General features: G+C 34.8%; 1 protein-coding gene across 1 annotated transcript in view; it reads left to right on the plus strand.

Moving 5' to 3' along the window:
• LOC142596550 (nipped-B-like protein) overlaps positions 1 to 13876 on the plus strand; it is a 107462-nt gene that overhangs the window by 65086 nt on the left and 28500 nt on the right. The window contains 10 exon segments of the mRNA XM_075725737.1: positions 1088 to 1191; positions 3309 to 3395; positions 6408 to 6639; positions 6944 to 7095; positions 7492 to 7572; positions 8614 to 8714; positions 10579 to 10717; positions 10923 to 11005; positions 12040 to 12172; positions 13099 to 13242. Of these exon segments, the coding sequence (XP_075581852.1) occupies positions 1088 to 1191; positions 3309 to 3395; positions 6408 to 6639; positions 6944 to 7095; positions 7492 to 7572; positions 8614 to 8714; positions 10579 to 10717; positions 10923 to 11005; positions 12040 to 12172; positions 13099 to 13242 (1256 nt within the window).

Here is a 13876-nt window from a genome sequence, read left to right on the forward strand (position 1 = left end):
CAAACTTCCTTCTTTGTGATTTAATTGCCTGTGATACATGCTACGGTATACTGCATTTATATGGCTTCTACCTTGAGTGGAGGCCTTTACCTTTCCGATTTCACTTGCTGCTGCAGGAAGAAGATCCTCCTTCTTCCTCCCTGCAGAATCCAAAAGGGACATAAATCACAATGAGACAAATAATAGTCCCCTGGAGTGGAAAGGATACCTCTTTGGGATGTCATTAGGGTGTTATCTTCTGTCAAACATATCTTTGTAAACAACACTAACGTAAGATGGTTCTCTTGCCAGTAATGTCTGAGGCACATAATTTTGCATCTGTTGTGGCCTTTGGCCCAACAGAGCTTGATTATTCAATTCAGCAGCAGAGTGCTTATGTACTTATGGGTGAGGCACTGAATCACTGTATGCTCCTTATCTATTTCAGTGGAAAATAAGCCAGCTTAGCATAAGTGCCTGATGAAGTAGTTTGGGTTGACCAAGATGACTTTCTATTGAAATGGATAATGGATCATTCATTAATTTTTTTTCCTACCATCTTTGTCGCGAGATTAGAACAAGGGGAGGAGCATAGTAAACACATCACTACAGCAATGGTGTCTACAACCTTGGATTAAAAAGTGGAGTAATTGGTTCTTTCTGTATGTCTTGTAACATCACGGGGTTTCTTGTAAGGGTAAATGTGATTAAGATGCAGTGTGTCCCAAGGTACTTAATTTCCTATGTGTTTTTCATCTATTGCCCTTCCCCAGATTTGAAGTTTAGAATTAGGACTACAATCATTTAAGATTTGTTTTACTGAAATGATGGTGATGGCACAAGAGCTGCAATAAATGGATTTTGTTATATTAAAAATATTTTTAATTTATGACTTTCAGTCATATTTAACAAGTAGTTATTTTAACAACCAAAAGTTGTCATCATCAGTCTTCATTAGATGGGACTATTAGATGCTAGCTATTTGGAAAATCAGTTCTTTTTCTTCAGTTGGCTTTTTCACATTGGCTGTAAAATACTGGTTTCCTTGAAGTCTTATTAGAAATATGATTGGGGTTTTTTTTGTTTTGTTTTTTTTTTTTTTTTTTAGGCGATGATGATGAGATTCCACAGGAATTGCTACTGGGAAAGCATCAGCTTAATGAGTTGGGTAGTGAATCTGCAAAAATCAAGGCAATGGGCATTATGGACAAGGTACATCTTCATAGTATTTAACTCTTTTTGAGCATTTAATTTTGTTAAACATAAAAAACTTGTGTCCCCTGTAATATTCCACCCTCTTCAAGTGTGCATGTGACAGATACTGTGAACAGTTGTGCTTCTGCTGACTTAGCTGAAGTGCTTAAAAAGTTACCACATCTTAACTGTTACTGTCTCTGAAGCTGAGACATTTTTGTTGAATGGTCCTTCTCTGTGTTAGCGCTGACTCAGAGCACTATATGCCAATAGGTAACACATGCCTGAGCAGTAAAATCTAAAATAATTAATCTACTTTCACAAAAGCACATCGACCCATAGGCTTTTCTCCTTACAGCTAGTGTTTTGCAACCACAGTAAAACAGAACCTGCTGGCAAAGTAAAAAAAAAATCCACCCTTTCTGATATATGCCATTAGTGCAATGTAAATGTATGATGTCCATCACACTGAATTGCCTACTTCCTTCCTCTCTCCAAAGAGCCCTTTCAAACCTAGAAGACTTAATGTCCCAGGTGATAAGATTAATTTTCTGTAGACGGCATATTGTGGTTTCTTTGCCGTACTCTTCCCGACTTCAGTTCAAGGGAACTTTCTGTTGGTATCACACCTCTAGCAACAAAGTTCTTGCTTTCTTTATCTTCCTAGAACTCTTGGCTTTGGGCAGTCTTGTGTTAAATTCTTACTCTGCCTGCTCATGACCACTTACTATGTTTATGAAGTGTCTGTGAAGCCACTTATACAAGTCACTCTGAAGGGTTTTCTTTAATTCAAGATTTAGATATTCTTCCTGGCCTTTTCTTCGATCTCCCTACCTTCCTTTGTAGCGTGTTATCAGCCTGAGTGTTTCTCTTTCCTGATAGTTCTCACCCTTAACCTCTGTACATGTATACATAAAATCAGAATTTTGTTGCTTCTAAAGGTGAGCACCAATAGTATCTGCATGAATGAAACTGACTCTTCTGGAGTTTAGCATATTCTACAGATTATTTAATCATAATTCTGTAGAACATTGGTAAGTGAGTTTGAGTTACTTTTTTTCAACATGTTAGTTTTTCAAAGTTAACAGAGTTATTAAGAATACATTTCCTTTTTATTAGCACTCAAGTATCAGGGAATTTTATTTCTGCTTGTCCATAGAATTTGGATTTTCTCTTAATAAAGCTCATATGGTCAGTTAGAATTTGTGATTGATACTTGGATTTGGTAAATTTCTGTTTCTAGAAGCAAAAGTGTATAACTATACAACGTTAATTACAGACATGCAGTTTTAAATACATTTCTATGGATTTTGCTGGTTGAAAATGCAGTTTGATTGCAGCCTTAGAACATATTTCACTAGTTTAATTCTATTATCAGCATTCTCAATCATGCTGTGTCAGAAACCAGACAAGTTGTCGTGGTTTAGCCCCAGCCAGCAACAAAGCACCACACAGCCGCTCACTCACTCCCCCTACCCCGGTGGGATGGGGGAGAGAATTGGGGGAGTAAGAGTGAGAAACACTCCTGGGTTGAGATAAGAACAGTTTAATAATTGAAATAAAGTAAAATAGTAATGATAATATAACAATATAATAATTATAATAATAATAATATACAAAGGAAGTGATGCACAATGCAATTGCTCACCACCCGCCGACCGATACCCAGACAGTTCCCGAGCAGCGATCGCTGCTCCCCGGCCAACCCCCCCCAGTTTCTATACTGAGCATGACATCATATGGTATGGAATAGCCCTTTGGTCAGTTTGGATCAACTATTCTGGCTGTGCCCCCTCCCAGTTTCTTGTGCCCCTGGCAGAGCATGGGAAGCTGAAAAGTCCTTGACTAGCATAAGCAGTACTTAGCAACAACTAAAAACATCAGTGTGTTATCAGCATTCTTCTCATCCTAAATCCAAAACACAGCACTATGCCAGCTACTAGGAAGAAAATTAACTCTATCCCAGCTGAAACCAGGGCACAAGTCAAGATCCAATCCTTATCTCAGATTACTTACAATTTAAGTTTGTCAGACTACATAACATGTTCTGTCCTTTATCCATCGACATTTTCTTCAGCAATTTGGAAGCCTCTATGTTCCTACAGTTGTTTGATGTGTTTTGTTTCTTGTTTTAGCTCTCAACAGATAAAACAGTAAAAGTCCTGAATATTTTGGAGAAGAATATTCAAGATGGATCAAAGCTTTCTACATTACTTAACCATGTGAGTTTCAAATTACATTGTTTCACACCATTGTGTAGAACAGGGTTTTCTTCACTTGAGTCCCATATAGTTTCAAATACTGTGTGTCTGTATGAAAGGAATTTCTGATTTAATAAGTATGTGATTAAGAGATTGCCAAATTTTAAGATTTGAAGTAAAATTCAATTGATTATATTCTTTCAGTATTAAACATGTTTTACTATAGTACTGATAACTAACAGATATATTGGGAGCAATTGAGTTGTCTTTTGACTTAATTTTAAATATTATAGTTTCATCCTGAAATATTCATGGTAACTTGCACCATTGGACATTTCTTTGCTACTTTTCTGTGTCCATAAAACATCCCTTACAAAGTAGAATAAGTATTACAGCTTTCATGTCGAGCATATTCTTCTCCTGAGCATTAAAAAGTGAGGAAGTGCTTTATTTAGGTCTGCTCTTATGCTGCAAAGTTGAAGTTATCAACGTAAACAAAATTAACAGGAAGTTTAAGACTTTAGGGGTTTTTTTCTGATATACCTAAAACTACATGGGGATTTGGAGTTTTTTATGAGGCTGAAATGTGATATTACACATTTTTTATATTTATTTATGTATTTCTACACTTTCTAGTCAAAAAAAATATTGTAGCAAGAATAGAGTTCTTGAATTTTATGGAAAAAACCCTTGATCTGCAGAAATATAAAGTAATTATGTATATTGGAAAGGAAGAATTTGAACTTGAAAATGAAAACCAGAGACACATTATTTGTACCTAAATATTTTCATCTAGATAGTTTGTTGGGTTTTCGAAGTTTCAGTATATGGTTCTGAATGTCTTTAGCAGTAAGAAAAATAAGTGAAAAGAAGGTGCTGCTTTACCTGCTCTAATTCACCTGGACAGGCTGGACCGATGGGCCAAGGCCAACTGTATGAGGTTTAACAAGGCCAAGTGCCGGGTCCTGCACTTGGGTCACAACAACCCCATGCAACGCTACAGGTTTGGGGAAGAGTGGCTGTAAAGCTGCCTGGCAGAAAAGGACCTGGGGGTGTTGGTTGACAGCCGACTGGACATGAGCCAGCAGTGTGCCTAGGTGGCCAAGAAGGCCAACAGCATCCTGGCTTGTGTCAGGAATAGTGTGGCCAGCAGGAGCAGGGAGGTGATCGTCCCTTTGTACTCGGCACTGGTGAGGCCGCACCTGGAATACTGTGTCCAGTGTTGGGCCCCTCAATACAAGAAAGACTTTGAGGTGCTGGAGCGTGTTCAGAGAAGGGCAACAAAGCTGGTGAAGGGTCTGGAGCACTGAGGGAACAGCTGAGGGAACTGTGGTTGTTTAGTCTGGAGAAGAGGAGGCTGAGGGGAGACCTTATCGCTCTCTACAACTCCCTGAAAGGAGGTCGTAGTGAGGTGGGTGTTGGTCTCTTCTCCCAAGTAGTTAGCAATAGGACGAGAGGAAATGGGCTCAAGCTGCGCCAGGGGAGGTTTAGATTGGAAATTAGGAAAAATTTCTTCACGGCAAGGGTAGTCAAGCATTGGAACAGGCTGCCCAGAGAGGTGGTGGAGTCACCATCCCTGGAAGCGTTCAAAAAATGGGTAGACATGGCACTTTGGGACATGGTTTAGTCTAGTCTACCCTTGATTGGTTTAGTGTGGACTTGGTAGTGTAGGTTAATGGTTGGACTGGATGATCTTAAAGGTCTTTTCCAACCTAAACGATTCTATGATTCTGTGATTCTATGATTGAGTCTTTATGCCAATGCCTTTGAAGTGATATTTTTCTTTTAGGTTTTTGTAGTAAAATTCAAGATTATTAAGCAGTTAATGAAATTGTCCAATGATTGCAATTCAGAGACAAAGCTTTGATTAAAAAAGAAGTAATCTTTAGCCAAAGAAGTTTTTAGATTTTTCTTAAAACCCATTAAACATGATTCAGGTCATTATGGCAAAGAAAGCCTCTGGTAAGGAGTAAGCTTACTTCTTTTACAGTGCAGTGAAAAATATCCTACCTCCATGTCAGGATATTTTTCAGAGGCAGATTGCACTTGCAGATTCTTTTTATTTCCAAGATTAATGAGAAAAAAAAAAAAAAAGAAAATATTTAAAACTACTTGGGTTTTTGTTTTATGGGGTTTTTTTAAGTCTCCTTTGTGTAAGGAACAAATGATTTAAAGCCATTCTATGCAAGAAATTTACAGAGATCTGATTTGCAGATTTCTGTTGATTTTTCAAATATATATATATATGTATCTATATCATATATATATATATAAAAATGCGCTGTGATATTTTTAGATTCTCTTACCCACAAGGGAAAAAGTTGATACGGTTTCACCAACCCCTTATTTTTACAAGGAAAGCCAACAGAGAAGTTATTAAAAATTCCACCTTATTACAATATTTCAGTAGTGTTGGGTGGTCATAATTAACCTCATGTATGTTTGGTTTTATAACTTGTACAAACACAGAAATACAGAGATTCTGTACCTTGTGCTAAATCTAAATGGTCATCTTTGATAAGACATGTTTTAAATCCATTGATAATAGATGAGTCTGTGAAGTGGCGAAACTTGTATTCTCATGAGTTTTGTGTGACTTAACAGTCATCTTATGTAAGAATTCCCTCTAGCGGCAAAAATTAGACTGATCAAAGCAGTAACTGGTGTGCATAGGCCGCTGAAAAGAACACTAGATGAATGAGTTTAGATTTTGATTAAGGTACATCATTCTTAAGTAGAGAATGTGGCAATCTTCCTTCATAGTGCTTCCCGATGATACACAGAAAGCTTCTTTGTGCTTTACCAGAAGAACAGAGTGAGATATTGAAGACTTGTAACTTAGGGTTACAAACCTGTTGCTAGTAAAACAAACATTAGTTGATTTCTAAAACAAACTATTTTTCTGTCATAAAGGAAATACAGCATTTTGTGTGTGTGTATGTAAGTATACTAAAATAATGATATCTTTTACTTGGTAAGGATAAAAATTTGACTTCTTGTTCGCACGATCTTGTTTTTTCTTGCCTGTTACAGAACAATGACACTGAAGATGAGGAGAGATTATGGAGAGATCTTATTATGGAGAGAGTGACAAAATCTGCTGATGCTTGTCTTACTGCTATCAATATTATGACATCACCAAATATGCCTAAAGCTGTATATATTGAGGATGTAATAGAAAGAGTTATTCAATACACAAAATTTCATTTGCAGAACACTCTCTATCCTCAGTACGATCCTGTGTATAGAGTGGATCCTCATGGTGGTTAGTATGCTAAAAGTTTTGCATTTAGTGTTTTGTTGTTGTACACATACCTTCAGATGTGGGTGTCCAACTTCAAGAACTGTTTTAAAAATCTTGGATCCAGAATTCAGAGCAATTATGAAAATATGAAATTTTCACTTTCCGGTTGATTCTACTAAATAGTTTTTCTTCTGTAAGCAATTGCATTTACAAATCTGTAGTCATGGAGTTGTTTTGGGGACATTTTTTGAGGAAGATGATCATCTTTCTAATATTTGATGTGAAACATTGAAAAAAATTAATAAAGATATTTTTTATTTTCTAGGTGGTGTTTTAAGTTCAAAAGCAAAACGTGCCAAGTGTTCTACCCACAAGCAAAGAGTTATAGTGATGTTGTATAACAAAGTTTGTGACATTGTCAGCAGTTTGTCAGAGTTGCTAGAGATACAGCTTCTTACTGATACAACTATTCTTCAGGTAAGTTTTATCAGAAGAATTTCTGTCTGAGACTGTTGTTCTTTTCCCAGAGAGACTGTAAAGTGTGATTGTCTCAATGACATGAAGTATGAAATCAGTACAAACTTTTGAATTATTAACATCAATAACTAGTTTGTTGTGTTGTATGTAATCTGCAGGAGAAGGGCATTTAATGTTCAAATCTTTAATGGCTTTTTTTAATTCTTTTTTTATACGCTTAAGAAAAGTTTAACCTGATTGTATTCAAATATCCTTTAATAACTTTGTTTGCAAATAATATGAAGTAATACATGTTGTTGAATACCTTACCTGCTCAATGAATAACCTACTTGTGAAACTGCATAAATATCAGTTTGTTAGTCAAATATACTTAAAATAACTTCTTTCTGTTGATAGGTATCATCTATGGGAATAACACCTTTCTTTGTAGAAAATGTCAGTGAACTACAGTTATGTGCCATCAAATTAGTGACTGCAGTAAGTAATTTTTAATTTGCAGTTTCATGTTCCTGTACTTCTGAGAGTTATTAGGCTGTATTTTTGCTGGTAGAGAATTGGAGTTTAGAACTAATTTTATTCTTGCATGTTTTTACAGTTTGTTATCATAGGAGCTGCTCCTATTTGCGGAGTACTCTGTAGGAAGAAATAGCCTACTTAAGCCAAGGAATTTACTTAATTTTGGTTATGTTGTTTAAAATGTAAACACAAACCCCTTCCTCTTACCTGTCCTTTTTTCTCTTAAGAAATCTTAACAATGTGGTTTTCCTTATTTCCTTTGTTAAGATTTGAATTTACGCAATGGAATAAGCTACAGAACTAGTAGGATACTTCTATATAATAGAATAAGTCCTTTTCCTCAGAAGAGGTGGCTATGTGAAAAAAACATGGGGCAGATAAAAATATTATTTCAGGAAAACTGCAGTGCAACACAGATGTGCTTGTTCAAGCAAGTTTTCCATCTTTGTAAGGATGATGTACTCCAGTATTTATAAAAGTAATTCTGCCTAAACAAAAGGAGAGGCAAACTCTACAATTCTGACCCCCGTAAATGGAAAGAATGTTTCATGTCAGGCAAACATTAAAGCTTAGGATATGAAGTAAAACTGGTTTCTCAAATGTGCTCTAAAACCATGCATGTGTTCATTTTAATTTATGTTACCATAGAGTTTTGCTCTATACTGGAATCTGAAAGTTTAGCATTACACTGTTTGACTTTCTTATACAGTGTGTTGTACCATTGGCAGAAATTTTTAAAACATACGGTATTTTTAAGAGCTATTACACATTTATGCTATCTGAAGATTTTTAAAAAAATCTATATTTGAAAAAGTTTTTATGTATTTTATAGAGAAATGTTTGCTTTGAAAAAACAAAGCAATGCATTAAAAATACGGTATGCATTAAATATAATTTATTTAAATGTCATGTAAAGTGTATGTTTCTATATATAATTTTTAACAATCTATTTAACAAGCGATATTTTATGTAACAATAATTAATCCTGTAACTGTTAAATAGGTGTTCTCCAGGTATGAAAAACATAGACAGTTAATACTAGAAGAAATTTTCACTTCCCTTGCGAGACTACCAACTAGCAAGAGGAGTTTGAGAAACTTCAGGTAATTTCTGACATAGATTGATAATTTGTAGACAGTAGCATTTACAGTTTTGTAGATATAAGATTTTAGGCTTCAGTATTAACAACAACTTTAAAAATCTGTGACTCCACAAGCTGTGCTTTGTTAGAGGTTGATATTTCAAAACCTCTACAGTGAGAGTGGACTTGCCTGACAAATGTATTTTGTAATAATCACTGTTTCTTATGCCATCATATTTATGCCTGCTTACAAAAATAATTGAAATATCTTATTATTTGTCTCACTAAGGATGGAAATGAGTGTAATGTTAGTGTGCATTCAAAGGTTTTTTTGTTGGAAAATTCTTTGGTTCTGTTTGTATGGATTTTATATCATTTCTTCATTGCTAAAGCTTAATAGAAAAATTCTGGCTGAATTTCTTTGAGGACACACTCAGCACTCTTTTCAGGAAATCAATCTAATACTCCTTTGAATGAGTTTTATTTAGGAACTACTTGGTTCACTTTAACTGTCTTTTAAGTGCTTCAGCTGGATTTCAGTGTATCTTCTGAATAATAGTATAGGTTCAGGTTCAATTTGAGAAAGAATCTGACCTGATCTGGGTTTCAGTTAAAATTGGGGTCGGACACTTGAAATGATTCTAAAACATTTGTTGTTGGCGTTGATTTTGTTCCTTGCTTGCATACATCTTTTCCCCGGAGACAGACAAATTGTCAATGAAATAGGTTGTCCGATCCAGGGTGGATGAACAGGAAATATCCAGGAAAAGAAATTCACTGAAACTTTGAAGTTGAATTCAGCAACCTTAATGTTAGCATGAGTGCTTGTTCCTAGTATTTCCTATTGTTTTGGTTATAGGCATCAGAGAGATCTAGCAAATAGGAAGGTGGTAGGCATAGGAGCATAAATGATAGATACACTCTTTGAATTAAGACCTTTACTAGAAGGAAGTCACTATCTCAAGGCCACAATGACTGCACTGTTTATCTCTAGAGTCCTAGATCTGATCTGTTGAAGGACATTCCCTGTCTGTGGCTACAGTCATGAAGGGTACAGCTTACCTAAAATTTGATATGAAAAGATTTTCTCTGTACAAGTAGTCAAAGATAACTTCATAAAGATAATAATTGCAATGTTTTGTGCCCAGTTGTTATTTTGATAATTTTGGGGAGAATTATGTCAGAGATTATCACCTTTTCATATTGTTAAGGGTAGCATTAAGTGGTGTTGATGTACGTATGGGTTTTAAACACCGTACTATTTGTCAGGTTAAATCACTTGGAAGGGGAGAAATGTGAGGTGGAGTGTATTCATACTGGTCATACCAACTTAAAGACACTCTTACATGCTGAAGTTTATAGTCTGTTACACTACCTGAGATTTACCATAGGTGTAACTCTTGTAGAAGTCAATCCAGGTCATGGTCACTATTTTCTCTTGTTTAGAAGTCCTGCACATTTCACATACATTAAATAAAATATAAGTAATAAAATATTAGGACAAGTATGGTGTATTTTTTTTATGCTGTGTTGGAAATGGACATGGCATTATACATAATAAGCCTATTAGTAAGTGCCTTAGCATATAGGTGTTTGATTTATGAAATATTTCTGTAGATTTTTCAGCTGCTGAACTTCACAGATACTCTGATAGCCTATCTGTGAGCTGTTTCAGTTCATCTCTTCGGCCTGAGAATACTACTTACTCTTTTTGTTAGACCAAATCTTTCACTGCATAAGAGAGAAGCAAATGACTAGAAATCTGTGTTCTAGATGTTTATCTAGCTGTGGTAATTATTTTAGAAAGATTTTATTTAGGACCAAAAATTTTTGGTTTGTTTTGTCTTTTTTGTTTAGTTTTAGTGTTAATGCTGTCTTATTAACAGGTTAAACAGCAGTGACACTGATGGAGAGCCTATGTATATTCAGATGGTAACGGCACTAGTTCTGCAGCTTATTCAGTGTGTGGTGCATTTGCCATCAACAGAAAAAGATTCTAATCCCGAGGAGGAATCAAACAAAAAAGTAAGATTTTTTTTTTTAAGAGCCATATTTTTTTGTGCGTGCAGGAATGACTTTGTCTGTAGGTATATTTTATGATGGTACTCTAGTAATTAATCATTGTAATTTTATGTCTGCTGTAATTATTTGATGAATGAGAAATGTTGATCTGGAAATCATATTTCTGTGTATGCTAAAATATTAGACAAATAAATCTTGTTATTTTTAGGTGGATCAAGATGTGCTTATTACTAACTCGTATGAAACAGCCATGAGAACAGCACAAAACTTCCTTTCTATTTTCCTTAAGAAGTAAGTACTGTTGCATTCTTTAGTGTATTGATGAAACCAACTCCAAATAAAATGTCACACCTTAAGACAAACCAAACCACTTTGCAATGCTAAATGCCTACTAATAAAGTTACTTATAGCAATATACTTTATAGATCCCTAAGAGAGCTACCTGTCTGGACAGAAATTTTTATGGAACAGAAATTCTGCAGGGAGTTCTTTACACATTTAAGAATCTGTCTGATAGTTTACGTAGGAACCTTTTATCAGGGGTCTTTTACTCATCTGAAGCATGGAAGAAAAGGCCGAGTAAAATATTTAAGCAGTGAAACTAGATTCTTTCAGTCATCAGAATGACAAAGATATAACAAAACCTAAAATTACTTTCATTTAGATAAAGTTAGGAATGTCAATAGCTCAACAGGGAAAAAAAAATACCTGAATAACAAAGGATTTGTAACAAAAAGTCCTGAGATTATTATCGTGTTAATTTCTACTGTTAAGCCAAAAGGCTATTTACGAGCCATCTAGCCATCTCTCTGCATACTTCTGGTATCATTAAAGTTAGGGATGCCACATATAAGTGAAACACTATCAGGTATGTTATCTCTTGATTTTTTTTTACATTCTGATTTTAACCTTTGTGGAGCATAATACTGAAATGTCTTATCACTGTGAGATAAGTCAGACCATGTTTAAGGACACAACACCTCCTAAATACTCCACTCTAGCTTGAGCTTTAGAATTTTACCTACTTTGTCCATCCAAGTTAATGCAGACTTTAACTCAAAACAATAAATAAAAAAATCTTAGGAACAAAATTCTACTATCCTGGATTGGCTGCTTTACTTCCAGTGCAACTTGGAGTGATAACTGTTTAAACTATTTGTCCGTAAATGGATAAAACCAATCTTTCTGCTAATATTTTGGATATTTTTTTTAGAATTGCATAAAACTGGTTTTCTGGTTAAACATAGGATTACTTCTGTTTACATCAGAAGAAAAGCTTAAATGGCTCTTAAATTCACTTACAAAATTCATTTTCTTTTAAACAGGTGTGGCAGTAAACAAGGGGAAGAAGATTACAGACCACTGTTTGAGAACTTCATTCAAGATCTTCTTTCCACAGTCAATAAACCAGAATGGCCAGCTGCAGAGTTGCTACTTAGCTTATTAGGAAGGCTATTGGTAAGGGATTCTTGGTTTTAACTATTTTATTTATTTATTTATTATTACAGTGAAGCTTGTTTATTTCAGCTCAGACTATTACAGGAATGCTTTCTGATTGTTGACACACACATGTAGCATTTAAGGATTTTCTTATGTGTATCACTATTATGTAATGCATAGAAAATAAAATTTAGGTCAGAAGATCATTGATATGGAACTTAGTAAAGGTCATATGTATGCAGTTTCTCATGGAAGTCCATTTCTACTATTCCATGACATTTTCCACGTTAAAAAATGCCATTGTATAGCATCTAATAAGTGTAGATATTCATTGGGAATAAAGTCAGACTAATATCTGCAATTGTTCATGTTAAATACTTCTCTGGACTATTCCTTTAGCACAGAACCTGAAAACAATTAAGTAGTTTGGTCTTTTACCAATAATAGTACATTTACTTATAGAATGTGACATTTTATAGAATGTGAATATTTTTGTTGATGCATTTTTTGAGAGTTGTTCTTCAGTATTACAATGTAATTAACACAGTAATTTGAGCTGTTTCTTGGAAAAATATTTTATGGTCCTGTTCCTGGTAAAATGGTAGCTTTCTTTATACTTGTGTGAATAATGAGGAAGTTGCATTATGGTGCTGAAGATCTATGCTATTGCAAAGGATATCTGCTCTACTAGATGTCCAGTTTATTTTATAAAAATATATATTTTAAAAAAACTCTAACAGGCATATTTGTAGAGAGAGAGACCCAATAAAGGAAAAAGCATTAATGTAAAGTAAGGAGTGTATCTGTGATGTAATAGTTAATGACATAATTTTATGCAGCATGGAAGTTAGGTGGAATTTTTAATAAGGTCAAGCAATGTCTTGTGAGAAGAATCTCAGTTGCATAAATAATTTTTTTATAACAGTTTATTTTGCTTTTCTTAGGTTCACCAGTTCAGTAACAAATCTACAGAAATGGCATTAAGAGTTGCATCACTTGACTATCTTGGAACTGTAGCTGCAAGACTCAGGAAAGATGCAGTCACTAGCAAAATGGATCAAGGATCTATAGCCAGAATCCTCAAACAGGTGTGTGAGAGATCCCATGCCAGCTGGATTGAGATGTATCCATTTAAAAATTTGAACGTTTTAAAGATGTGTGAAAAATTGGCATTGTGGAGAATGAGTTTTCATTGTTGTTCAGATTTCTGAATCAAATATACTCAATTTATAAGTATCACATTTGTTAATTCATGTCTTTCTCACACCATCTCCCTAGTGATCATATTAAGTGGTTAATTACAATGATAAAACCAGTTTTCCTGTGACAATACAGAGGAAATAATAGTGTGACAGTTGGATTCTATCTTAAGAAGCCTTAAAAATATATATGTGTATGTATGTATGTGCATTTGCTATTGCAAAGTGATAATTTGGCTTATGGCGCTCATACACAGGCTTTAGAGAGTTAAACTGTTAGGCCTGTAAGGTTAGTTTTTATGTGACATAGCTGGTATTGGTCTTGTGGTGGGTGGTTTTTGTGTTTGTTTTTTTTAACTGGACTTACATATATCTTTCATTAGCAGAAATGAAAATATGCATTATCTAATGCTGCTTATCAAAATGTCTCCAAATCTGCAAGGGTGGCAGCAATTAACAAAGCAATGTATGCATTTGGGCTCTCTGTAGTACATAGTATGATGAGAAAATCTCAGGTCTTATG

The sequence above is a fragment of the Pelecanus crispus genome, chromosome W (genome assembly GCF_030463565.1).
Source record: "Pelecanus crispus isolate bPelCri1 chromosome W, bPelCri1.pri, whole genome shotgun sequence".
Lineage (NCBI taxonomy): Eukaryota > Metazoa > Chordata > Aves > Pelecaniformes > Pelecanidae > Pelecanus > Pelecanus crispus.